This window comes from Anopheles darlingi, chromosome 3 (genome assembly GCF_943734745.1).
Source record: "Anopheles darlingi chromosome 3, idAnoDarlMG_H_01, whole genome shotgun sequence".
NCBI lineage: Eukaryota > Metazoa > Arthropoda > Insecta > Diptera > Culicidae > Anopheles > Anopheles darlingi.
The window spans coordinates 11357035-11384988 of record NC_064875.1 but is presented as its reverse complement, the minus strand read 5'-3'; the positions used below and the strand labels follow the sequence as shown (position 1 = coordinate 11384988).

At 49.3% G+C, this 27954-nt stretch overlaps 1 protein-coding gene across 1 annotated transcript in view; it reads left to right on the top strand.

The window, feature by feature from the left end:
* The first annotated feature begins 18350 nt into the window (after positions 1 to 18350).
* The window catches only part of LOC125958382 (serine/threonine-protein kinase par-1), a 58857-nt gene continuing 49253 nt past the window's right edge, over positions 18351 to 27954 (top strand). The window contains exon 1 of the mRNA XM_049691675.1: positions 18351 to 18518. Within this exon, the coding sequence (XP_049547632.1) occupies positions 18351 to 18518 (168 nt within the window). The remainder of the gene's footprint in view (positions 18519 to 27954) is intronic.

The window sequence follows — 27954 nt, the reverse complement described above, 5'->3', positions numbered from 1 at the left end:
GCCGCGTGTGTGGCATTTAAAAGAGTGGGGAGAAAATTTAAAAGAGTTAAAAAGCTAGCTCGCGGAGATATCAGCCCCCAACCACAGACCATATAGGGGGTTGGGGGAGAATGCATATTGTTTGCTCTTCGATTATTACCGTTGCTTCCAGTGAGTTCAATTGGTAAAAGGGTAAAAGACTGAAATAGGGCCCCCCTTTTTCAATAGCGATTTTTCGGTCACTCAGTAACTCACCGTGAGTAAGGGGGGGCCTATTTCAGTCTTTTACCGAAAATTCTAAGTCCTTATAGTTCCTTGCTGTAGCTAAAAATCGTAAAGTGGCCGTTAGCCTCTAATTGTTTGTCTCTCATGTTTTGTTTAACTAAAACGCAAAATGCAAAGGCAAAAAACCACTGTGAAATCACAGCATTTGGACGCTTCACCGATTGCCCCGATTTGGGAGCGACCAAAGATTGGACCGACCAAACTAGCGGTAACGCAGCGTGTGGACCGCCCTTAACCACGCAAATTATTCTGCGCAAGAAAATTTCAGTCGTGCAAGAAAATGTTTGTTATACTACACCAAACAAGCAGAGCTGGCTGTCACAAAGACGGTTCAGCTTTGACAACCAACAGTTTTTGCTGCAAGCTGGTGTGTTGCGCTGTGTGTGTGTCTTTTCTCTGCCGTAAATGGTGGTTGTTCCTGCGTTGAATCCGTTGCCGTACGTAAAGAGGGTTGCTACTTTACTCGCAGTACACCGAGTAAGGCTATTTAGTGTCGCCAGAAGGATCCTCGCACGGGAAAAAGGGTTCCAGGACGGTGAAATCGAAGAAGGATTCGTCAGCATCAAATGTGTATGTGCGTGTGTACGTGCGTGTGTGTTTGATTGCAAGAGAGAGAGGTGTACGAGGAGCGGTGCCCATAAATGGAACACACCTTTCCCAAGCAAACTGCATCTCGGCTTCGGTGCTAGGTTATGTTGCGGGCGCCCAGGTAGACCCAGGTTGCACTTCCGGTGGCGATCATCCGGATTCCGTCGTCTACCAGCGAAAACCATCCAGCGGTGCCACCTTTTCAGCATCTTACGGGACACCTTTTTCACTGGTGCTTGGAAGAAGATTTTCCACTCTCTCGGAACGGCTCCGCTCTCTCACGCTCTCACGCTCTCACGGTGCTCTGTTTCGGGCGGGTGAAAGGCACTACGCTCCCTGGAGCAGCACACGCGGCGGATATTGGGGGCGAATGTTGACGTAGAGCAGCAGCAGCAGCAGCAGCAAACCAATCTCCTCACCGAAAACCTCCGCTACCTGCGTGTGCGTGTGTGTGTGTGTGTGTGTGTGTGTGTGTGTGTGTGTGTGTGTGTGTGTAGGACGACGGACCTTGGCGGTGTTTTCGGCGTGCAAAAGTCCCAGACGTGGGGTGACGTGACGTGTCGGGCAGCGGTCTGAAGCTTCGGTGGTTCCGAGCTGAAAAAGGATAACGCAGGAGGCCTTCTCCTTGTAAGTAGGCGCTAGGCTGAGGCAGTGAAGACAGGCAGACAGAAGAAGAAGTGTTGGTGGCGATGGTGGCGGTGCTAAATCGATGACGGTCGCGGTGGTGGCTGCAAGAAGTCATCAATGGCTACCCTCCCTTTTCTGTGCGTTTCTCGTGCGTCTGCCCTGTGTGAGTGTGTGAGTGTTTGTGTCGCGATGAGTTTGCTCGCTCGAGGCTTGCTGTGTGTTGGTGCAGAAGGAGAATCGGTTTTTTTTTTCCTGTGAAAAAATCCCCAAATTCGCGATCGGATAGTGCGTTGGCCGGAAAGAGAATAGCGGGACTTCAGTGAAAAGAGTAAAACGCTTTTTCCGAGTGCACCACCCTCCGGCCGCCGTCCGTCGATTTCGATCCGGGCTCGATGCTGGCCCAGCAGACGGCCGTCGCGGCGGCCATAATAATGGAGAGGCTGTCCGGGGCTCTCGCGCTGCTGCTGGCGTGATCTCACGCACACACATATCGACGCGCCGTAGCATCTCGATCTTGAAGCATAGCGCTCTTGGTGTTGGTGTCATCCTCTCGCGGTGCAGGAGCGCGTACCATACATGCAAACGGCTCAAGTTGACTGCCTGCCTGCCTGCCTGCCTGCCTGCCAGTCTGCCTGCTGGGTAGTGTTTTGCGAGGAAAATTGAAGAGAAAATTAGCTCGACCGATGATGGCGTGAGATGGTCGTCGCTGGCCCCGGGACGACACCGCCGACGATTGAATCTCGAAAACCCTCTGGTGTGTGGCTACTTTGTTGTTTTCTCTGATGACGATGATGAAAGCAGGGATATGTTGTTCCTGCGCGGAAGGTGTGATCGATCAAAGCTAGCCCCGCCGAAGATTTCCCAGTTTTTTTGTCCTTCTGCCTTGTCCCATCCCAGTGTTGGTGGCGATAAGCGTGACTTCAGGTGTGTGTGGGCAGTTGGAAAACGGTGGGGCTCCGAAACTGTGTCCTTGAAACGCATCCCGATGCCCACGCTGCAGCAGAAACCCACCGAGACTCCCGCAATGCTCCTTGGGTTCTCTTCCCTCCGGCCAACAGAAACCTCCTCCGTTGCGAGGCTGTGTGTTTGTGTGTTGCTAGCCTAGCACCTATCGGTCCCTGTTTGTGTATGTGTGTGTGTGTTATGCGTACGTATGCTCCGTGTTGAAGAAGGCCGCAAAACGGGGTGTCCTGCATGATAATGTTGACAACGGTCGCATAGACGACGGCAGCAGCGGCGGTGACGACACGGGCAGCACGCGACAAACGACAACATAGAGGCTGTTAGCGAAAAGAAAGAAGAAACTCGAGAACAGCAACAGCAACAGCAGGAGCAGATGTTTTGTTGTTGGTTTTCGCTGCCTCTCTGGATTGCTAGCCGGTCATGAAGCCGACTTCGATCAACGCAACGCTGCTCGATTCTAAGGTAATTATGGTGGCCGCTTCTTTAAACACTTAACAAATCGGGTATTTCAGAGAGCTTAACTTTTGGGTTCCGTTTTAGAATTTAGTCAGAATTAGCTACCGATTAACCGGAATCACAATCACAAGTACTGCTGGTTATCAGCACACCCCCGGGGGGGTTACGACCCGGCGTTGTCGTCAAATGGCGAGAAATGAAACGTCAAAAAGAAGGGTTCTCTTCGATAATGATTGCGTGCGGATGGCAGCACAGCTGCTGCTTGCCACGAGCTACCATTGCATCATCGTCATCATGAGATCGTCATGGTAGCAGGGCAGCGCAATCGTCGTCATCGCCACCGAGCAACGCAAGAACGCAACGCAATCGCGGCGACGGCGACGACGACGACGGCGATGACGGTGAGCAGCAGCATAGCATAGCTTGCTCCCGATGATCGGTGTGTGGATCGTGTGCCTATAACCGGCTCACCAAACCAAATATATATGACCCCGCTCTACCTGTCACTGGTCCCCTACACATACGTGTGTTCCCAGCAACAGAGCGAAACCCGTTCGACCTACATTCGCTGCCGCTGCCGCTGCCGCTGCTGCTGCTTCTCATATTTTGTCGCGCAATCGTCGCACTGTCCACGCCCTTCTGCTCCGTTCATTTGTCTCTTGAACAGCACGAAAACCCCTAAAATCTCGTCACAGGACGACGTATTGGAATCTGCATTTCGTTCGCCATTTTAGCCATCCTCGAACGGTGGAAACGCGCACCCCAAAACAGCAAGAGGGAAGGTTCGTGCAACAAGCGCGCGCCGGTTTGCTCTCTATGCTGCATCACCACCGCCAGTACAACCTCATCAATACACCTTTACCCCTTTTTTTTCGGTTGCTCGCACTCCCAGGTTCCGATACACGACACCACCATCGCCGGCAATGAGCCAGCGAGAGAACGTACACACATACATTATGCTATCCATTCAACCCTACATCAACAGCGCAGCAACGGCAGCAACAGCAGCAGCAGGTAGGCGCCCCTTGCTGTGTGGACGCGTCGAAAGAAGAGGGTGTGAACGGAAGTGTGTCGATTTGCGTTCTTCCGCCTTCCATCCGCGTGTACCCTCCGTGTGTGTTGGCCGTTAAATGTTCAGTCGAAGGCCTCGGGTCTGAAAGGTGTGCTCCTCGACGTCTGCGTGGAAGTGCGTGGAGTTGGTTCTCTGCCCACTCCAGGGGGTTTCTTCTCGCTTTCTTCTTTCTTACCCCCAGAGCATAAGCACACACGTACACACACACACAGACATTGTGTTGGACGTACGGCGGATGTGAATAATATTCCGATGCTCCAAAGCAGCAGCAGCTCCCTTTTGCTGGAGGAGAAGGTTGTGTTACGCTTGATCGCAGCCGCTACTTCACCGTCAGGACGACGAAAGCAGAAAGAGAATGGACGAGGAGAGAAGGTCCGGTTTACGGTTTACGGCTTTCTTACGAACGCGCGGATGGGGCTTCTTGAGGGCTGGGGCACAGCACACCGCGCGTTCATCATCATCATCGTCATGTTACCTGTTGTGCATGCGTGATGAAGCGATGAAGTGGTGGCGGCTGGCGATTTTGGTCGAAAATCGTTGGTTCTAACGGATATACCGGTGGCAGCGACAGGCTTAAGTTAAGCATGCGAATGAGCTACGACAACCACCCAGTCCATTATGATTCCCTGTATAATAATGGATATCTGACGACTTTGTCAACGTACTTACGAGAATTCATTTTTGAAATTGTTTCCTATGAAAACAATGTAATCAGTTTGTTGTTCTTGTGTCTACAACATGGGTACTCCTCTGCCAAAGGAATTTCAATTAAGGAAAGTGCTGATTGAAGTATCTAATTCCCAGAATATTACTTTTTACAGGTATCCAAAGTATATCATGTCATTAGCGAATGGAAACTTTGAAAACTGACGTGGTAACGCGCTCAAGATACCGATTATTCAGGAATTTATGATTGAAAGTTATCCTAAACCTCCAAGATGCAGTTAGAACGCAAAATAACTCCCCTTATTTAGTAGGACTGGATCAAACAGGAATACTTTCGGCGATTGAATTGGTTTAGATAGTCGAAAAAAACGTAAATTTGGCCGAATTTTCTACTGGTGATGATTTTCGATTATTCGAAGAGTCCGATGGCGACTATTCGCGATGTTCTGCAAAGCGTACGAAGATTCATTAATGTAATTGAATCATATGTTAAAAGAAATGAGCTTAAAACTTGCGAAAAAATCAACCGCGACCTTACGGAGAGCAGAATGCTGTATGTCTTCTGATGTTTTTTCCGTTTTATGAATTAATATCCAACATCTATATGATGCCTAAGAAAACTAGTAAAATAGTTTGTTTGCAAACTTACTCTACTCTAGGTTTACAGACATTTGTTGTACAAAAATTCGCTAAAGAACAACCTTGCGAGGACACGAGGCAGGCAGTACCAGAACAACACCCTCTGGATTCTATGTTCAGTGTCAGTTCCCTGACCTAAACCCAAAACATATATACTCACTCACACACACACACACACACGCCACACTGTGGGTGGTGGTGGTTGGAAAACACCGAGAGCTTTTACCTCTGACAATATCTCTCACATATACACATTGTGGTGGTCGTCGGCGCCTCGCGTGTCCTTCCTGGTGTGTTTCTGTACCCGCTGCAACAACATCACCCGCTCCTCCCACCCTCTCCACGACACCTTCAGTCGATCGGTCGGTCGGTCGGTGGCCATGGGTGTGTGGTGTGTGAGTTTCCCATTTTACGACGTTATTTTCTCCTTTGACGTCAGCGAAACCGCCAGTCAGCTGCCAGGGAGGGGAAGAGGACCCCCGAGGAGAGGAACGCGCAGATTGGACTATGGGGCGCTAGCCTCCTCCTCCTCCTCCTCCTCTGGGGGTTTTGTGGTCGTCGTCGTCGTTGTCGTCGTAGTGCTGGTTGTGGATGTTGGAAAATCGGAACAGAAGTGCACAGAAGTGGAAAACGCCATCGGGCGGGGAGAAGATGAGATGAGATCAACGGGCCGGGGGCCTCCACCCGCGAGTTACGTTTACCGATCACACCACCGCCCCAAATTTCTTATGCTTCCTCCCTCTGACCCACTCTCTCTCTCTTTCTCTCTGTTTGATTTCGAAGTAATCTCTGGCGCTGTCTCTCTCTCTCTCTCTCTCTCTCTATCTCTGGGTGGCTGGCAACCACACCTTGTGGGGTGTGTGTGTGTGTGGGTTGATAATAAGGGAAAACGACGATGGGGTTGAGGTAAGGTACACTCTCTGGTGGTCGTTACCTTTGATGGGATGATGCTCTCTCTCTCTCTCTATTTCTCGCTCTCTCTTGCTCTCTCATCGAGCTGCTTCTCTGGCGCTATTCCGGCCACTAAAGACCAGAGGCGAGTTTCGCGCTACTTGAGCCCGAGGTTTTTGAATTTTTACGCAACTTCTTACGCGCTTCTAGCAGCGGCTTGTTGCTGCTGCTGCTGCTGCTGTGACGTAAACGCGTTGCCGGTGGACGCGTGGGCCCCAAGAATCCATCCAATCCGGCCTCGCTGTTTCTCTCTATCTCTCTCGACCACACCTTTTCTGTCCCGGGTCCCGGGATGAAGGGTAAAAAATTAGCAACCTCTAAAGGATGAGCTTATTTTCCACGCAAGTAATTGTCGATGATAAAGTTTCTTATCCTATCTCACGTCTCGCTTGCCTCACTAGCCATAGTTGTAGAGAGCGAGAGAACGAGAGAGAGAAAGAGAGTAATTAAGCCACAGAATAACGGAGGGAAAACGGATCAACTCTATCGTGACCATTGACCTGATTGATGAGTTGTTGGTGGTGTTAGATGGCACTGAGTCGCTCGACCAGCACGGAACTCGGAAGTTCGCCATCGTCAAGATCATTATCTCTATATTGCCCTCGCTCTTTTCGCTCTCTGTCTCTCTCTCTCTCTCTCCCTGAATAGAGGTACATCCAACGATCCGCAAAAGATTAAAGTTCATCCCGCGGATTTTGGGGTTTTTTTGCGGCTTTTTTTTCACCTTATCATTTCGATATATCCCGCCCACCGGCGGAGTGCACTGCACACTGATGTCGATACACACGACGGCGGCGCAGCACATGACCCATATCATGTAATTCCGGGCCCCCGACCTGCGGCGAATTCGTGAGATGAAGTGATTGTGGAACACTTCCCGAACCGCGAAAAAAAAAAAGATTAACCATCATCACCACGAGCAGCGCGGTCAGTGGCCAGCGGCCAGGTGCCATTAATCGCTATGACCGGTCGGTGTTTAATCGCTGTGTAGTAAACGGCGTCGTAAATCCGTTTTTAAGTTCAACGCACGATAGCTGGATCAACGCGCGCTCGGCGGCGATTATTGCGCCGATGCTGCGAGGATGGCCTACAAAAACCCAGCACCGAATCCGGTACGGGAGGTGTCTGGTGGGGCCACCCCGCTGATCGTCGTGTCCGGGGTCACTTATCAGGATCTGAGCCATGAGGCAGCATATCATGAGCAATTAAGCAGCATTCGACCAATTTTCGTTTGCTTTTCGCATACTTCACATCGAACATTTGGTTCTGTTGTTAGCACAGAGAGCGAGAGAGAGAGAGTTTGTGCGTGTGTGTAATTGCAACCTTGACGCGTGATAACGAGCGATGCGTCGTTCTACTTTGCCCCCGGCGGCTTGTTGATAGGGCGTGAGCATAGCATTATAAACATACGCGAACTGCAAACATCCGCTAATGGCGGTTTTTGTGTGTTTATGTAAACGCACTGCAAATTGTGATGCGATTTGAGCTGTCCTTTTATGCCCTACATAGTGCGTAGTGTGGCAGCATTGTTTATTTTGAATATCTAGTCACTTCATTGACACGTTCCATTTGATAGCTTCGTCCCTCCCCCCCCCCCCCCCCCATCGCTTAATTGCTTCGTACCTTAATTACAAAAAGCATCAAAAACGAAACGAAGAGAAGGGAGAGGGTGTACAGCTGGTGGCTGCTTCCCTCGGTGAAGATATCAACCATCATCTAGCCTCATGTCTTCATGAGGGAGGAGGAATTTGAAAACGTTTTTCGTTGTTAGTTTTCGATTTCGTTCATTTCATTTGCCTTTTTTGTCGACTGATTGATGTCGAAAAGGGATCTTCCGAAGCGTGAGAGCCGTGGGAGCGTTGCAAGGGGAGGTTTTTGTCTCTAACGTCCAGTTAACTGCACCCTTAAGCCACCCTTGTCACGCACCGATGGACCTGCAGAAGGCCCTTGAATTTCGACTGTGTGTTAACGGTTTTTTCCTCCTCTTTTTATGATGTGGTCGTCGCCGCCGTAGTCCGTGGGAGCATTCCAAGAGGGCTCCCAGCGTTACTTATGTCATCCTAGACGATGAACGCGTTAATGAACGATTTAATGAAAATATGGAATTCCTGAGCCCGAAACATGTGGCCGGTGGTGGTCGCCTTACGGGAAAATAGCAGCAGCGTGTGCAAGTGAAACCAGTTCTCCCTCGAGTGTATCGAGTGGTCGCGATCGCGTCGTAACTGCGGTCTCAAACCGTGCGTCGTTATTCATCATCTATCACGCGTATCAGCGACACGTTGTCGGCATAACATCGCTGCTAGACCAGCAGAAAGAGTGCAAAAACCCTTGGAGGACGGTGGGTGTGTTTGCGATCCTCAGGTCAACCGCACCTGGCCGCGGAACCAAAACACCAACACCCTTACGCAAGTGTTTTCGGTAAAGAAAAAGAAAACCGCAACCGTGGAGACCGCAATCGCGTAACAAACATGGTGGCAACATGAGGACGACGACGACGGCGACGGCGCAGGGCCGCTGAAGTTGTCAATATTACGGTGCGGTTTTGATTATCGCTTCTGTCCCAGGTGCCCCAAGTTAAACCGCAGGTTCAGGTACCACCTCCTAGTCCCATTCAGCAACAGCAACGGCAACGGCAACGCTCTACGGGGCAAACGGGCTGATCGTGTGGGAAAGTGATACGTACGTTGTACGTAGCTGCAACACAACCTGTTCGTGGGCTGCCTGCGACTGCCCCATTTCTTTATCCAACTTCGAGTTAAACTCATTACAAACTTGCTGTCTCGAACCCGGCCAGGGTTGCTCAATTATATGCGCGCGTGGATGTGTCCCGTCCCTTGGTATCGCATAATAGGACGCACTTCAAGTTGAAGTGCCACGATGAACTCGCAGACGATAATGACTATCCTGCTGAGTGTAAAGTCAGGGAGTTGCTGCAGCTTAAATCGAGCTTCATTTCGACCATTCGAAAAGGCGAGTCGCAGTGCTGATGATGCAGTTTAACTGCAATTGGTCAAATGACAAACTTGTTTCTGTTTAACAGAGTTAATTTGTTTGCGGGGAATCGTGCGTGAAGCGATTGGAAGGAGATTATTGGTCTGAATCAAATCAACTCATCCACGAAATGTAGTTCAGTATGAGAAGTAGTATAATGAAGTGAGTAAAAGCTTTCTCTATACCTATTGAGATTGATTCGAAGTCAACTTTTAATCTTAAGCTCGCCGAAGCACTATCTGTGGAAAGCCTAGGAGAGCATTTTCCATGATACGTGGTCACATGTTGGACCTGGTGTCAATGCATATCCGGAGGCCAGAAAATACATCACACACACCAACACACTATCATCAGACCGGAAAATCTATCCAAAGTGGAAAACCCTTAATTGAAGGAAGATAGTGTCTGGATGGAGAAAAGTAAAAAAGTGTCTGTGTGGTGAGACACGCATACGCGATGCTCCAACTTGTGTCGAGGTGACGTTAGCAATGCAGCAGCAGCAGCAGCAGCAGCAGCAGCAGCAGCAGCAGCAGGAGCATTAGCAGCAGTAGCATCACTGCCACAGCAGCTGCGGTTCGTTGAATCCATCAAACTAGTTTTCCCAGCGTTTCTTCGGCGAGAGAAAGAGAGAGACCATGAGCCCATGATACAAGCGGCCACTGCTGCAGCTGTGCAATCAGCAGCAGTACCACCACTACCACCACCCATAGCTTCTTCCAAGACGAGAGGAATGGATGGCCATTTTCCTTCGTTTCCCGGTTTCACTGTCGCTCTTCGCTGCGCGCATCCGTTGCTGCCAGCAGCAGCAGCAGCCTAGAGGTCTTTGCCTGTCTGTCTGTCTGTCTGTCTTGGGATGCACCAAGAGAGTGTAAAAAAGAAAGAGGAAGAGAGAGATGGGGAGGGATTTTGCAGCCTTTTTGCGAACTGCAATGCAACTCTTTGGCAATCCCCGTTGGCCGCAGAGACCGGACGGAAGCTTTCTAAAGCTTTCACGATGAACTCACTGCCGCCGCCGTGTGCTCCCAGCCCCGTCGGTCGGTCACGACGATGATGATGACCGGAAACCGGGTTCGCCGGGCCGGGCGCGCCGCGCGGTCATGTCTTGCGGAAGGCGAAGGGGCAAGATTACGACGGATGAGAAAACTGCAGCGCCCGTCCAGCACAAAGGCATTAGCGGCGCCAGCTGTGACGGTGAAAACACCTGTGAAAGGTAAGGTGTGTAGTATGGGGAAGTGGTGGGACGCGAATCGTGAACCAAAATGGCGGCTGTTGCATCTCCGAAGCACCGAGAGAAGTACTGGAACTGAAATGTGATCCTCCTTGGTCCACGGACAGCAGCTTTTCTAACTCGACCGCACCGGTCTGATGCTGTTGCTGATGCTGCTGCTGGTGATGATGATGTTGTCGCCGGTAAACAGTTTGGTGCTAAGTGTTCGAGTAAATTGTGAAGCGAAACAAAAATCCTGTTTGAACAGCTTATTAGTGAGTGTGTTGTTGTGAACACCAACCAGAGAGAGAGAAAGGACGGAAGGGAAGCGAAGACGGGCAAAGAGTGCTGCTAGCATCATCCGGCAACAAGCCTTGCTCCCGACCGGCGATGGCGGATGATTTACAATGTCGCGCTGTTGCCTCTTGTATAGGGAGACAGCGAGACATTTGTAACCGGAAACCGGACGGGGTGCCCCATTGGCTTGGCTTGGCTTAGCTTGGAGTGTGATGCCACCGATCGCTACCTGTATCGAGCTTGTTTTTCACGTGGATCGTGCCCAGCATTGAGCTATCACTCGTCGTTTCTTTCTGTGAGTTGTTGGATTGCGATGAACGGTAATTTGTAGGAGCAACAGCTCATTGGCAACAGGAAACGAAAGGAGCAGGGCATTAGATGGCATAGGAAAAATGGGGGAAACTTGCAATCGTAATTATTGTTGTCAACACGGTGCAACCACCTAATGTGGATGTATTGCTATGCACCTAGCAATGAAGCTCATGCACTTTCTAGGCGATAAAAACAAACAAATAGCTCTATTTCTTTAGTAACTTCCTCATAGAGAGGTCCTTAGCAGTTAGCTCTATTTCTTTTAGGTGATCTGATGATGAGACCGAGATGGCAGTTAAATTTCTCACAAGACATACAAAAGTGACTTTTGCAAATGTTTAATGCCTTCACAAGTTGTTCTTCTGTTCGGATGTCATTTTTCTGTTCTTAACGTTTTTAATTCGACGTTATGAATAGCTGTTGGTCTTCCAGGGCGCTCCTTATGGTTGAAACTGTCACTTTAAAAGCGTTTGAACATTTTTCTCGTCTCATTTTTGATGCTATATATACGCCAAATACCTTTTTAAATTAGCTACTGGCTTCAACTACTTTAACACATGTTTGTTAATGTCGAACCATAAAGTTCTTTTGAAACTTCCGAAGATCATAAAGGTTCTTTTTTGTATAGTAATTGTTGAGTAAAAACAACTGGCATTTGTTTAGCACAACTTCTATTACGATATTTCATTGCGCAGATTCAGTTTTGCAAATGTCTATAGACGTCAGCGCTCTCAAGGTGAAAGGTTCATAAGATGATGTGCCTGTCGTCTACCTTCCCCGAAGGTAAGGCAACCATTTGAACGCCGGCTTGTTTGGAACCGGCGCCAACCTTCGGGCAACTTCAAAATAACCAAATTTTAATTCCCTTTTTGTGAGATGAAATTACAGCTCCTTCGGAGACCAACCTTGCACGATGCGCGGGTGTGTTGCGCGATGATGGTATTGAAATGTATTTTCTGCCACGGCCACCGATTTAACTTTACCACTTGCCTTGCCGAGAGAGGACGGACGCGCCTGGTATGGTTTGTGACCAGCTTCGCCCGATTTGGCTCTAATACGGGCGTCCAAGTTCCCGGGTAGCAGACCGTCGTCCTTCCAAGCATTACAACATCCGTACACCACCGTTCTCCATATGGGAACCATATAACCACGACAACCAAACAACCTGTTTTGAGTGCGCGACACGCGGTGTGTCGTACTCCCCACGTTTGGAAGAGAAGGACAGAGAGAGAGAGAGAGAGAGAGAAGAGTGCGTTGGAGTCACTAAGTCGCCGGGTGTTCGTCGCCTCCGTTAGTCCCAAATATGGTTTGCCAAAAGCTCTGGTGGTCTGTCTTGTATAATGTGGTGGAAAGAGAAGACGCCAATGTCTCGCTGGTAAGGCAGACCATTCACCTTGCCCAACAGTACACCTACCTACCACGAGACTGGATTTGAATTTTCACATTTTTTTTTTCTACTTTCCTCATCCCCAAAACACCATCCGCGGGATACTTAAAATGGCGGGAAATGAGATAGCAAATGACAAATGGATGGATTTGCTTTTGCGGTAGGTGGATTGTGGCTCGGTTCGTTTAAACTTCAAAGCCAATGCTGTGTACGAGGAGACCGAACGACGACGACGATACGGATGCTTCCGAAATATCTACCACAGATACTTTTGCCTACACAGTCAGTCCTGGCACATCAAATTTCTACGTTTTCGTTTCGAGAAACTCCGAAAAGTCGTATACACTACCGGCTTCGTGTGCTGTCCGTGGCTCACGTGCGATTCATATGCGTTGCCACCAGCGCGGCCGCCACCGCCGAAAGCGGTTTGATTGGCGTGACTTTCTTGGATAATCTCATTGCCTGCCGGCGCCACTCAGTTGCCGGTGCGCGTTCGTTCGGTAGTACCGCGTAGTAGTAGTGTACCGGTCGTAGAGGTTCTCTTTGGCACGAAGCGACAGCAATTTGGCACGTGACGGTGCTTCAACCGGTCTCGTAAAGGCAGCGGGACCGCTCGAAAGGACATAAATACTACAAACGCAAAGACGCTAGTAGTAGCAGCAACACCAACAGCAGCAGCAGCACGTTTGCGTTGGTGTTTTGCAGTAATTAAAATGTTGCAGCATTTGTGCTTGATCGTTTCAATTCGGTGTTTAATTTTCATTCTCCCCAAAAACACACGCGCATAGCAGGTAGCGTTGTTTGTTCTGTTCTGTAACTCTTGGCTTCCGTTTTACCTTATCCTATCCGCCTGGGACATGGAAAGGTTACCCAAAAAGTGGCCAAGTAACATTTTCCGAAAGTTACAATTCTTCAATTGACTCGAATATTGTGCTGTTCCTGGTACAGAAGAGGAAGCAAACTATTAGTCGATTTAGTAATTGTTGGATCACGCTGCAAAATGTTTCGTTGTTTCTTTAACTTTTTCTGCCAAAGGTTAAGGCCATCTGCAGGCAATGGAGGAAGCGAAGCGAACGCTGGTTTCCCCCTTTACCCTGTACTCAATCGCCTGTTCTGCTGATGAATTATTAATCCCAATGGAACGACAACGAACACGAAAAAAGGTTAAAAATCAATTTTGATGCGACCATTGGGGCGTGACCGAGGCGCGGAGCATATCCTGTCGACTCGAGAAGCGTGATCCTGAAAACTCCAACAGTTTTATGGTGCGTGCCGCCCACCATATCATGCCTTCGCTTCACGCAGCACCAGCGCACAGTGTAAAAGCAAACATTGTCAAGAGCTTGGGAACGTGCAAATCAATCGCCAACCACCTTCACTGCACTGCACTGGTACTGGCCTGAAATCAATAGCGTTGGCCTCTTTCCAGTCCACGGAAAGATCTACGGGATAGTAGCAGCAGTCGCTTATGCTGCAGCTCGTCGATGATTGCGTTGTCGTCCTTCTCGGCGTCGTCGTCGTCGTCGTCAACCCCTTTCTTACTCCGGCCGAGCCTGTGGGGCAACTTATCTAATAGAAATTTCATGCAATTACGCTCGGTAAATACTTATCCTGTGGGGCTTGGTAGACGTGTCAGGTGCGGTCCCCCCCAGTCGGACGGGTGGAACTTGCGTAATCCTCGTCCGTTCCGTCGTGGTAAGGACTATCGATAATCCGAGCCTCGTTCACTATTCCGCGTTCTGTGCTGCACCAGCGCGGCCTGGTGGTAGTGTGCACTGTAAGCCAAATCATGGTCCCTTTCCGGTACGGAAACGTAAATGAACTTCGGTATTTTAGTTGAGCATGATCTTTTAATCCAATCAGTTAGTGCACAGGACACCGGAGCGGTGAGGTAGAGTGGCGTGTGGCTGTTGTTTTTTGGGGAGCTAGCTCTCGGTACGATGGCGAACTGATGGCTAACGGTGTTGACCTCAGAAGGAGCTGCTACTACTTTCTGCGCAAAGCTCGTTGAAGCAATATTGGAACGCCACACACACACAAACACACTGAGTGCGACTGTGGCGCATGGAGAATGGGCCTGTGGACTGACTGCGGAGTGGCCATATGTGCACTGGAATGAAACGGCCTCGATTCGATTCAGTGTTCGCGTTTTCAGCACTAGACCCTTAATACCATATCCAACTCGGACAGTAGGGAGAGGTTTAGAGAGAAGGAGGAGGAGGAGCGGTCTGTTGATGATAGCGTTACGTGCGGTGCGGCGTTACGCTTGACACAACCGACGACGGAGGAGAGGTAGAGGTACCGCGCGCACTGCGATGACACTGAACGGCGTCGGTCATACGGTTGTTCGTGTTGGTGGCGAGTTTTTCGCGAATCCACCCCATCTGTAGGAAGAGATTTGAGATCCGTTCGTCCAAGGTCAATATATTGGATTCGTCCATATATCTGGCTTTCGGACTTAGAAGTTCTTGGGAGTTGAAATTCGATGTAGAGGTTAAAGAGAATGTATGATTCGTTTGCAAAGGCGCTCAAGTGACTCTTCGTTCACTTCCTGTCGCCACCGTGACTAGCAGCGCACCACCAGAGAGGAAACACGATATGATGATGACCGATGAGGCCCCGGAGTGTGTGATTCGCTCGAGCTAAGATAAGCTCTGAAGCGTGAATGGCTTCAGTATCAGCAGAAGGAACAGGGCAAGGGCAGGAGTCGCCCCGTATTACTCTGGCCGTGGAAAATGGTCAGATTATTTTTAGATTCTTTAGAATTCATCAGGTTTCCAATTCACGGTGCTTTGGAATAATTTGGACGATGAGACACCAGAGAGAGAGAGAGAGAGAGAGATAGTCTTTGTTGAACTTCCGGTGGTCAGCTGACTATTTTCTCCATATCTTTTCGCAGACTTACACAGGGCTCTAGGCGCGCCCCTGTGTTTAACATGCTCAACAATGACTCACTTCGTATTTAGTAGCACACTCTAATTCCAACAATGAGCAGCGCTGTGACCGCCTTCTGGCAATCGTCGTCCTCAGTCCTCAGTAAAGATAATGAGATCGGTTGACGGTTGCGGCGGCGGCGTCCTACTACTACTCCGCTTACACTCGATGTTTACACGATGGTTTTGAATGTCAGACTACGAGAGCACCAGAATCACAGAAGCAGCAGCAGAAACAGGCAACGCGCATGTAACCTGACCTAGTGTAGGTTGAGCTTCTGGTTCTGAATATCATCACCACCGGGGAAGAGTGACGTTAGTCCATGGATGATGCTCTTCTGCTGAGCTGCTGCTGCTGCTGCTGCTGGAGGAGGAATGGAAAGAAGTTGCTAATCAAATATCTCGAGCCCGATAATCAAGTGTCCGGAATCGATTTCCCTTTCTCCTCTTGCCCTGCATTACCACCAGCGCCACTCGCAATCGATATCGGCCGCTCGAATGGAAGGAGAAAAGCGGTTACTTCGTGTTTTCCTTTTGTCCTCTATCGCCCCGTAAAAGCTTTTGGGGACCTCGTCGGGTGGTCGATCGTCGTCCGCTGTGTGATAATTTTGTCAAGCATGAACTTTTGTGTTGCCCCTCCCTCCCCGAGTGTTGGAAAGGAGGAGGGAGAGCACATGGCAAGAAGCGTGTTGTCGTGACACGGGGCGCACTCCGTAAAAAAGCCTTCAAGCCGCCGGACCCGGATCGAACGGCGGTGTGAAAATACGACAATCACTAGCGCGCGCTGGCCACAACCTTTTGCTACACTCTCTAGTAGTGTATAGTAGACGCTTGGTTGGCTTCCTCGACCGTCGTTGTTCTACTTTGTTTGAGTTTGGTTCCGCGTTATGGAATCATATTATTGGTGTGTTTTTCCCCTCCAGAGAAACCTAAACATTGATAAACATCCTCGAGAATGAATGACAAATGATGAGATTACTTTTGGGAACCGTGGCAGCTGCTCCTGCTGCTACTGCAGGCAAGCAAGCGACGAGAGTTCTAATGTTTTCATTCCTGGAAGATTTCTCAATCAATATCCGATGACTGCGACCGGCTACTAGCCATCCACCCACCGGGGGGGATCATCATTATTCTCTCGGTCTGTCATCAGGGTTGATTCTCCTTCTGTTGGTTATTATCCTTTCATGCGCCTGTGTGACCTTTAGAAACTAATTGTTTTCTTTTCCTTCTCTTCTTTTTTTTCTATTTCCAGTCAGGCTGCCTGCTCGGCTTTCCCGTCATCACCATCATCGCGGCCATTCATCGTTGTTGTCGTGTCGTGACCGTCGTCATCGTCGCTGCTGCCGCCATATGATTCCGGTTTAAACATTGAGCCTACATTGCTGCCGCCATATGATTCCGGTTTAAACATTTAAACATTGAGCCTACTACGGACCCATTCCTGTGGTCAGCGGATTGTTGTTGAGATTTGAAAACAGACAGAAAAAAAAAAAACACAAGAATCAGTGCGCTAGCTAGCCCTCCGTTTCTCATATTGGACAGCTGTCCGTTCCCATAACATCGAAAAGGATCGAAGCTAGTAGATGCTCGCAAGGGCGAGTGTTTTAGATTACTAAACCATGACTAGCTGGTGGATGGGTCGGTCGAAATCGAGGCATTTAATAATCGATTCGCGGATATCCTTGCCCCCCCATGATGCCGCCTCGGAGAAGGGTACCGGCACAGCGGCATTTCTCGGAAGGGCCCCGGAATTTACCTTGACCAGCTTGTGCGCGTTCTTGTGGAATTGATTTGTTCTGTTGCTTCGTTATCCTTCCACAGTTGCGGTTCGTGGTTGATATACGCTGATACTTTGTGTGTAACCGGCGTTTTCGATTGGAAAAGCCATTTCCAGGGTCGATCGATTGCTTAGGAGTAAGGAATCGGATCGGGGATCCCGGGGTTTGTGCCGTGCTGTGGTGCCGGATTCGATCAATCTTCTTCAACCTCTTTTCCGCCGTTATTGCTATTCAATTCAGTATGAAACCTACGAAAAGCTTTACTAATCAATAATTTATTCAAATTCTCTCCCATCGATCGCTAAAGCAGATGTGCGCATGTGGCCGTTACAGACCGTGTAAAGTGAAACAGCAGCGGAAGCAGCAGAAGGAGAAGAAGCAAGGTCTTCCTTCCAGTGCAGGAATAGATCAAAAAGTCCTTCAACCTCAGATGTAGTAGCCAGTGACCACACCGGCACCACACACGTCAACGGACTTCATCGTCAACGGCACATCGACGCAGCAGCTCACTCACAGAGACACTACACCATACCAGCGCTAACCCATCGATCCATTCATCCGGCTGGCTCCTCCATCCTGTTCCGTACCCTTTGTCGGAATCTTCTGGGGAGCTCCGACGATGGAAAACGGTTTGGCGAAATCAATCGAAAAGCACGTAAATGATCTCGCGGGGCAAAGGCTTCTGAAGTAGCTGCGCTTTGCTTCTCGCTTTCCGCGTCCTTAAGCGCGCGCGCGCGTTCGTTTCGAGGTGCATTGTGGTGGTGGTGGTGGTGGTGTTGAAGCCCGTTTCCCCCTTCAAGAAGAAGAAGGCGAGGCGAGAGTATCCAGCCGAGCTTTTAGTGATTCGTACCCGACCGATGCAGAAGCTTTTACTGAGTGAAAACCGCGACCAAGAACCGATGGCTTCCAGTTACTTAGTGTGGCAGTAGTAGTGGTTGTTGTCGTCGTCGTCGTTGTGTGCGATAAGTGGCCAAGAGTGCAGTAAGTAAGGAGTGGTACCACGATCCAAGAAGACCGAAACAGTGTGTCTGTGTGTGAGTGTTTATGTGTGTCTGCGTGTGGGTGTGTATGTGTGTATCTGTGGCAAAAGCTAAAGTAAGCTTAAAGTAGAGCGAACCCCGGGAGTACCGTCGTCGTCGTCGTCGTCATCGTAGTAGTCGTCGCCGTCGAGAAGGATTTTCCAGCAGAAACCAACGCAGAGCACACTTCGATCACCACCATGTCGGCCACGATGCGAACGACGCTGCAAACGGTGCCGGAAACGCTGCCGGCCGACCACATCACCAACAGTGGCACCCCGGTCCAGTGTGCGGCCCAGATGGAACCGAAATCCCATTCGCACAGCAACTCGGCCGGCACCAAATCGATCCGTTCGTCCACCAGCCGGGTAAGTGCACACCACCGCAAGCATCATAAAACTACTTTACTACCTACTACTACTTTCGTAAACGCCATATTCCTTTTGTACCGCTCATTTCGGCGCTTTTTCTCGTTGTTGGGGCGTTCAACGTGATGCTGTGTGCTCTACGTATCATGGTATGGGGACGCGTCTACGCTGCCATTATTGTGGTGTGTGGTTTATATGGAGCGTTTTTTTTAAGCGGAAGGGCTGAACCCCTTCAAGATTATATGTATATTTGTGTCCCGCTTGTAAATTAGGTGAGCATTAAAAGCTCTCTGTACCGTCTCGTCTCGTATCTTCGTGTATCAGGCGTGTCCTGTGTTGTTGTCCCAGGCCAGGGCCCGAAGGCCACTAAATGTGCGCGATCCATCTCCACTTTGCTGAACTGTTGTTTACCTTTCCATTCCATTTGCTTCTGTCAATAGCCCATCGGGATTGTCGGGGGCTACAGCGCCACCAATTCTCTCTCTCTCTTTCTAAACTGTATTTTCATGTTTTTCATATTTCTTACCGCTTCGATGTGTTTTCGGGTTGTGTCCGTTTTTAGGGCCGGGTTGATGGAAGCACACAAAAATATGTTTCATTGTACAAATGTCGTTTTGCAGACCCCGTACCAGCAATGTTCACTTCAATCTGATTCGTGGGCACAAACAACAAAACTGCAGTTTGTCACGGAATTGCTGCTGCATGCGGATTACCTTGAATACGATTATCCCCTGGAAGAAATATTTATACCCTCCTCGATACACTGCGGGATAAACGAAATATGGTCTCTGTCTGTCTGCTTACCCTTCCAATATTATCCATCGCCGGTCGTCAATCATAGATCAGCTAGATAGCGTATCAACGACATTTGGGAAATTGGTTTCAAAAATGAACTTCCGCGAAAGCGTTCCTTCTGCAAATGATGTTAAATTTGCGGATGTAGTACAAGTAGTTGAAAACGCCGCTTTTCGTCTCGTACTCTCTTTCTACTTCTACGTCGTCTGCTTCTGCGAAATTCAAGGCTAGCAAACTACGCACTAGTATAAATGGTAATGGTGGACGAAACCACCGGAAACTCCGCCTCGGCACGATCCGTAGCCGCGTATCCTGTCGCCATATCTCTCCACATTCCACGTAGCTTTCCTCCTTAAGACGTGGCAAATCAATAATGCACGAACGAACGAAAGCGCTCTTTGGGCGGCGAGTCGCTGGTACGTACACGTACAGCATTCGAGTTTCTGGATTCTCGTACGCAAACACGTAGCTCCATCAATCTCCGATGGCGGAAGACGGCAAAGGATGGCGAGAATGCCAACCAAGGGGTAGGAAAAAAATAATCATCCCTGTCTTAGAGGCCGCCGGGCCTGTGGAGCACAAGAAATGCTTCTTCCTGTCGCTCGGGCGCCACTTTCCCGCGCTGCGTAATGGCGTATCGTAAATAAATCCTTGCTCTCGTGGTCTGCGTCGTCGTTTGTTTGTGTGAATAGCTAAACACGTCGAGACACACGACGCGCGCGGGACCTTGCAGCACGGGATGCTGCCATTCATTTTGCGCGGAAGAAGAGTAACGGAGGGAAGAGAGCGTTCCAGCGGACGACCACGTGCGACCACTAGGCGTCCTTCCCAGGTCCATTAGACCGGGGCAAATCCGAGGGCACAGGGAGGGTTTCATTGAGATGGATAGGACGATCTACGCACCGTCGCCCCACGGAGAAGCGCGTCTTGCGCGTGATGAAGTTATCATCGTACTACTATCGCTCTAGATTCCTTTTTTGCGCGTGTCCTCCAAGGACATCGCGCATCCGGGAGTGGTCTGTTGCCAGTCGATACTACGTAACGATTGCAATCGGTAATGTTCGGTGGAAAAGGCCGGGACTCTCTGCTCCACATGGCATTAATGATTACGAAGGCCACCACCGAGCAAGCAACGAGTGTTTGTGGATGTTTATTGTTGCTCCGCAAGGAGTTATGTGACTTTCACGTGTTCTTCCTGGTTTCTGCAGGCTCTCGGCGCCCCCTTTGCCACACGATGGTGTGAGCATACGAAATGCATTCATATTTCATTCCAGACAGGGCAGGTTCGTGAAGCGGCAGAAGGAAAGGAGGACGTGTATTTGCATAACCTAAAGGGGAAGAGAGAGGCAGTCCTGGAGTGTTTCTAGTCTGGAGCAGCGCGTAAACAACAAGGAAGGATATATATATATACGGTATGCAGGAGGAAGTCCAACGCCACGCGCTGCCACGCGGACGAGGGACGAAGTTATTTGGAACCTTCCATTTTCTGTTCTGTTTTGTCCGCTTTTACCGCGCAGACCGACGTTACAGACGTAACAACACAATCGTGTGCGGTGTACTCCGTCTCGAGAACTCCTCGAACGACAAACCGGAGCAGCAGCAGCAGCATTATGAGAAAGGCGCCCGCAATGCGCTTGTTATTTAGATTTTCGAGGACGATGCAAGCATATTCTCTTCTCCCTATATTGTCAACGGTGTGTATTTGTGTCGCGTCGTACGTAATGATGTGCGTAATTGTTGTGTGACCACCACTAGCAACGGTGTGCGAGGTAAGGACTTTGATAGTACAGGAGGAGGAACGTCGGAGAACAACTGATGCACCTCTCGCGCGAACCACTTAAGAACTCTTAGGCGCTCACTCATTAAATATTCATCATAAATGAGATGTTGCCATAGCCACCGCGAGTGCTGCTGTTGTGGATTATGTACGTTGTCGTCGCACTAAAGTGCTGGCGGAGTTTTAACCGAAATTGTAAAACATGGTCGCCGCCTTGGTGTGCGCTATAGAGCGTGAGATGAGATGATCCCTTCACAGGAAAGGAAAAGAGATGAATAGCGAAGGCGACTCGCGGCTGCTGTGAGAATGAAAGCATTTTCATTGTCGCCTTCTTTATGCTGTGGCGTAGTGGAGGATGGTTTTGTGGTTTATGGTTCCTAAACTGGCAAAGATCAGAACGCCAGAGTGTTAAAGGATTGGTAGCTGTAAGAGTCAGTGACTCCTACAGGAGTAGGAGTTACCGCTGGCGGGGTGTCTAGTTCGCCAAGAAATGCTGCACCCTTGAGAGCTATAATTCTTGATGCAGACGAAGTAGACTGTAAAGCAGTCACATGCTGCCTCTAGGTCGACATATCTGCCATCCTGCCTGCAGGGCAAATGCACTAAAACTGTAGTAAAAGCAGCGTAGCAGTAGACGGCGCTCTGCAGAGCACCAGCCAGCCATGTTGGTCTGTAAAATGTACTTTACAAGCGATGCTAAATCAAATGACAAACCATCATCAAGAGCTGCAGTACTACTACTATTCTCCCTAGCTCCAAGGTGTATCCTCGGGCGCTAGTGTGCGCTCCGACATCTGTGTATACCTGGCGATGATTTACTAACCTTGAATGTTGTGTGTTTCGCCCAAAAACTTCCTACTTCTCCTCCTTCCCTTTCCTTCCCTTCTTCCGGCTCATCAGCGACGTGTTTAACGTCTTGTGCAGGTCAACTAGAGAGAATAGACCAAGCCAGGCGTGCGGGAAGAGAGAGAGGGAACTTAGGGGTAACCTACTCCCTCCCCGTTAGGCATGTTCTTTTACGGAGGAATGGCGCGCACGCTGCTGTAGGATGAGTTTTTCTGCGGAGGTTATTTTTAAAACTTTTTACGCTCGCGCGCATTTTTGTGCGGTTCCCACCGTCTTTTTAGCCGGGAGGGTGGCCCGCCAATCCATCGTCGCAGCACCAGCCAAGAGAGGACGAGAGGAGGATGTGCGGTGTAGTTGAGCGATGCCTGACAGCAGCAAGCGCACAGAAGGTTCTCTGACAAGCCGCGAATGTGTATTAGCAGCTACTCGTGCTCGTCGAGGTGAAAAGAGCATACACGGCGCGCGCTGCCTGTTATTTACTACAACTTTTGGTAACTGGTAGCCGAAGTTCCTCAAGAAGCAAGAGCTGCGTGCGGAGAAGAAAACGGCCCGACGGATGGCTTAGTTTGGTGCTCGAATTTCCGCCGAATTCGGATTCTCGGTTCGCGGTGACACATTCCGAATTCCGGTTCGCTCTCTTTTTCTCTCTCGCGCTAGGCTTGAATTGGCTTCCATTTGCACATTCCTGACTACCTTCTGTGTGTTTTGCATCCTCTATATCCTATAAGTACAGAGACATGCATTTGGCATAGTTACAGAGAAACGTCGTGTATGTTGTGTAGTAAGCTCCTCTGATGAATCAAAGAGAATCCCCAAAATCCTGGAATAACCCAGAGCTGAAGCACCGCATTATGCAACGCAACTACAAGATCATCCTGCTTGATCATCATCATCTACCAGCAAACACGAAGAAGATTCTCTCTGTTTCTCTTCGAATCGATACGAGAATCACGAAAACTCGCGATCCGCATCCCAGTCGTTGACAAAAAGAAGACGTCAGCTTTTTGTCGCACAGTTTGTGTGCCGCCGTTTCCTGGAAAGAGAACCGCGCGCATGCACCACCATATTTGCCGTATGTTTATACCGTACGCGTGTACGTGAGACTGCCGGATCGACGGCAGCACCATCCGGCGCTCTTGCTGTTTATGACCAGATAGATACGGCGAAACGTGAAAACCGACGAAATATTTGTCTTTCTCTCGAGGTGAGGGGATTTATCTTGAGTCAGCTTCCTTTTCGTACGGATCATTTGCTCCAACATATAGTGCCTGCGATAGCAACAGAGACACAGAGGAGCGGGAACCAAAAAAAAAAATTAAAACCAGATCACCATCACCGCGATGACGACGACGGCGGCGGCGGCGTTGCTAAGTAATGAGCGCGTTGCTGTTGCTGTGGCCACCGCCGACCAGTCGTTGACCATTTTTGGTCCCGGTTGAAACGCGAACGAAATTTCTCCAAAAAAGCTCCTCTCGAACTCCGGTTTTTTGTGTTGTCGGTTACCCGGGTGGAGTGGAAGAAGTGGTGGCAGTCATGCAAAGAAGGAGGCAAAGAAGGGGTAAAGGGGAGTGTGCCCTGCCTGCTGGTGGTGTGTGCATGATGGAGCTGGAGCAAACGGAGCTGGAAACGATCGATGACCCTGAAAGAGAGAGAAAGAGAGAGGCCCGCAACCGGAGAGCAGCAGGTTTGGAGCAGGTTTGGTGCGCCAAGGATGAGTCATACAACGGCGCGTCCAAAGCTGCTGCTAAAAAGCCCAAGCTAAACATCGAAGAAGACAAGCAGCAGAGCTACGAAGCGCAATAGTTGAGGTTCGACGTGATAAATTGGCCGCTGGTGATACTATCCGCCAATGGTGCAATCTATGCAACGATCACAGGCACGTGGTGGATTGATCTCGCTGCACGTCGCGATCTCTCACCCTTCCCCCCCCCCGGGGCGGTTGTTGCACCTGAAGCTAGAGACCTGGAGATCTCTCTGCTATCCCCGGCTGGCGTCCATTAATGAACGCGCTCCATGATCTCTTATGAGTCACGAGAAGAGAGGGAGAAGGCATCAAACATTAGAAAGAGAAAACCACACTCTGAGACTGTGTGTGTGTTAGCGCGGTTGGCTTGGCTGCTTCTAGTTGGTTTTTTTATGTTTGTTTTCCTCTTGTTGTTGCTCGCTCACCTTTACGCCTTTGGCGGTTAGCTCACTAATGGGTGAGCAGGTGAGAAACGGAGCGTGAGACGTGAGCTGGTGTGTACTGGATAGTCTACATTTAGGGGATTTTTCTGTGGAGAGTTCGCTCTGTTTTTAGTAGCTTTTGTTGTCTGCGCCGTTACCTGCGCTTGTAGTAGCGCACTAGTAGCTACAGCTAATTATTGATATTCTGGTATTAGTTCCCTCTCTCCTTTTAGGCAATTATGATCCCGGGGGTTTGCACAATATTTTTAGCGACTGTTTGTGAGAAAGATGATCCAAAATATTAGCTAAATTTGTGCTCCGCTGACGACACAGTACTCTGTGTACACTCATGTGTTAGCGGAAGCGGCTCATGACGACAGAGAGGGGAAGTACCCTGCTTCCGTGGCCTCTTCAATGTTGTTCAACTATATATCGTGGCAGGCGGCACACACAGGAAGAATGTTTTCATCCAAAGAAGTAGCAGCAACAGCCGAGCGAGCAACAACCGAGATAACGTGGTTCCAAGGCTTGATTGCTATGAGAGTGCAAATCAAAACATGCAAATTAGAAGTGCAAACAGCACCAGCCGCAGTAGCGGGCGAATTAGTATATTTGCACGCCATTGGAGCGGTGAGGATTGGAGGTCGCCGAGGATTCTCCACGCACGCACGCACCAGCAGGCGTTCCCTCTCCGGTGGCGATGGCTTTTGACGACAACCGAGCACTATAGAGGCGAGATATCATTGGCGCTACTAAATGGGCGAGTGGTCTAATTGGCGTGTATATTAGCACGAGCGCGACTGATGCGATCTGATCGTTCAAAAGCGGATTTTACATATCTGTAACGTTGCCAACGCCGCCTTGGATTAGCTCTCGAAACTGTACCGCCGGCTCTACACTGCATGGAATGTAAACTACAATTGAACTCCAAGGCAAAGATACGAACGGGGCAGGCGTTTGACGGTTACTTCTGTTAAGGCACTGACCATCTAACCACGAAATGAAAATCTCCACCCCACGCTTTAGCCTTGAAATGCTCTTTAAGCACTCTGTTGATCCTATTCTTGGCAGAGAGACGTCTAGACACAAGTGTGTGTGCCTGTTGCGTATGCAGGTTGCTACACTGGTGGGGCTACTTGGATCTACTATGGCTACACGTGCATGGCTTCCCGACTCCAAAACTGAATATGACCATTAAGGCCATAAATAATAAACCTCAAGTAATTGGCCCCGGAGGATGCGTCGCCTTCACGACCACCACACCACGCCTGTCAGCTGATTCAATCAAGTGCCAAAATGAAACCGAAAAAAACCCGCGCTAGGCAGCGGCTGCTAGCGGCAGTAGGCGGTTGCTCTGATCCATCATCAGAACAACGGAACTTTCGGAGCGTGGAAGTGGAAGGCAGACAGACATGATGTGCACGCGTTGCGCTAACTACTGCGGTTATAAATTATTTAAGATAGCGCCGCCGCGACTCATCGTCGTAGACTTCACGCGTGCGCACGCTCCTCGCTACCGGCACTCGAAGCGCGCAACACGTTCCCAAGTGCGATTGGCTTAAGCATCCAGAGTCCTCCGCCCCCCCCCCCCCCCCCCCCCTCCCGGATCCACTGGATTCCCCGTTCATTCTCGGCATCTCCAACAAAAGTCGTTGCTCGTGCGACACGTGATCCATATGCGGTGTGCGCGATTTCACTAACGGGGTTCTAGTAGTGTAAGCATAAGGAGAGATGATTTAGCATACTGCCACCCTCGGTGCTGGTGGTGCTGGTTAGTAGCCTCTCTTCCTACCTTGCCTTGAGTAAGCAAACGGGATACCTACGCCACGGTTACACCTATTTTTGTCACAATACGCTTTAAGACAGTATGGCTGCCATTTGCAAACGTACAGTGGAAGGTGGTAGTGTATCTCTATCCTATCGTGCCTAAGATAAGCCAGCCTGGACGATAAGAATGAATTTATTGCCGGTCGGATTTTTATCCAAAACAACATTGGTCGCGCAAGTCACACACGAGACTCACAGAAATTTAAAAAATGGCGCAACTGTACCCCGGGGACGAAATGTGTAAAAACAAAATGTGTGGAAGGAATATAGGGAAGTGGTTTCCTCCTCCAGTGGTGTGTGCCGCTGTACTGTTGTTGGCTTCTAGCGCGATTAGCGGACACTCACTGTGTCCAGAACTGTGTGTGTTTGTTTTGATTCTTTTTTCTTGTTCTTCTTTTTGCTGTACACGTGATAGCATTCTTGGGTAAACTTCTTCTTCAGCAGCAGTGGCAGTAGCAGCAGCAGCGGTAGTTGCGGCATTTTTTCGTTTCGTATTCCACAAGGCATGTCGCATGCTCGTATCTCTTCCCCCAGAGGGGAGGGAGAGCTCAGCGGATGTCCCATTTTTATACCTGTGCCCTTTTGGGACGTGTGCGGCTTAGCTGGCAAAGAAACCTATAATTCACGTTTTGGTTGGTGCCGACAGCCAGTCCTACGAGTACAGTCCTCTATAACAGTTCCAGAAGTTGGTGGTGTTCTCGGCTGGAATGCCCAAATCAGAATAAATGTGCTGCTGTAGTTGATGGTTGCGCCTGTTTGGTCTTATGCTGTAAATGAGATAGTGGGTACACACATACATTCACGCACACGGTTAGAATGAAATAATGTCTCGTCCATTGACACCGACGACAACCGACGGGCCCCCGATACCTGGAATACCTTTTTCGGGGAGGGTGAGGTTTACAACCATTGGCAGGCAGGAAGTTCGTCGCGATATGATCGGAAACTAATGACCAGCAAGGGGGCGACATGGTGACGGTCGCGCATTCTTCTTTGTCTATGTGCGTGCAAGCATAATTTGTATTTGCATGATTCAATTGTAGCCATTACCCCCCATGCTGGCTGGTGGCGTACTCCATATTGTCTCTAGTCACTGGCCAAATGGTCTGTAATGTCAGAGTTTAGCTCAAAACCAGCAAATCGGAATGATGTCAGAGCTGTATCTGCAGAGCGGTTTATGGTGGTTTGGCAACACTGCGGCAACATCTCTCGCAGGAGATTCGTGAGAAAGAGAGTGCGAGAATCACTCTTTCAATTCGCGCCAGGCGTGGGGACAGTTGAGAGAACGTTATGCATGATCCATGTTTTCATGTTTTGCTCTGCTAGCTGTATGACAAATATCCAAACGGGGAGCGGCTCGATACGCAACAAGAGAGAGAATATAAAGAGTATGCGTGGCGTCTCCGAGAATTGAACGTAGTGAACGGAGAAAGATGAGCGAAGAGAATCGCGGTGACGCGAGATATCCGCTCGGTGAGTCGGTTCGGGTTTTACAGTCACTGACAGATATTCATTCATTTTTCGCTGGGAACAAATAGTCGCCGTGATTTGACTTGGAAACAATGAAGCGTTAATTCGACGTAACGAATGTTTAAGTACAGAAGTTAAAGTCGATTAAAATCAATTGATATGCTAGCTACTTATGCTTTTAGTAGGTTCCATGCGCTAGTTCGAGAACTCGTGGTGCAAGAACATGCCTAAACCTACTTGGATCTAGAACATTTACTGTCCTCAAGTATAGCATAATATTATTAAATAGTATTTAGATCCAGACTTAATTCAGGACTTTTCTGTTAGTTCAATTCGAAAGAATAAGAAATATTCCTTTAATTTTTCTTCCTGTGTGTTGAAACTTCAGGAAAACTTATTTGTCTTTATAGTACAAAACTTCAACGGCGATTCAATCAAATTGAAAACAATGTTTAATTTAATAACAATGTGAGTCAATTTTGTACCAAGAATAATATTTTTATGTTATTCAGACAGATTGATCCTTATAGAAATCCTGTTGTTAAACAACATCTC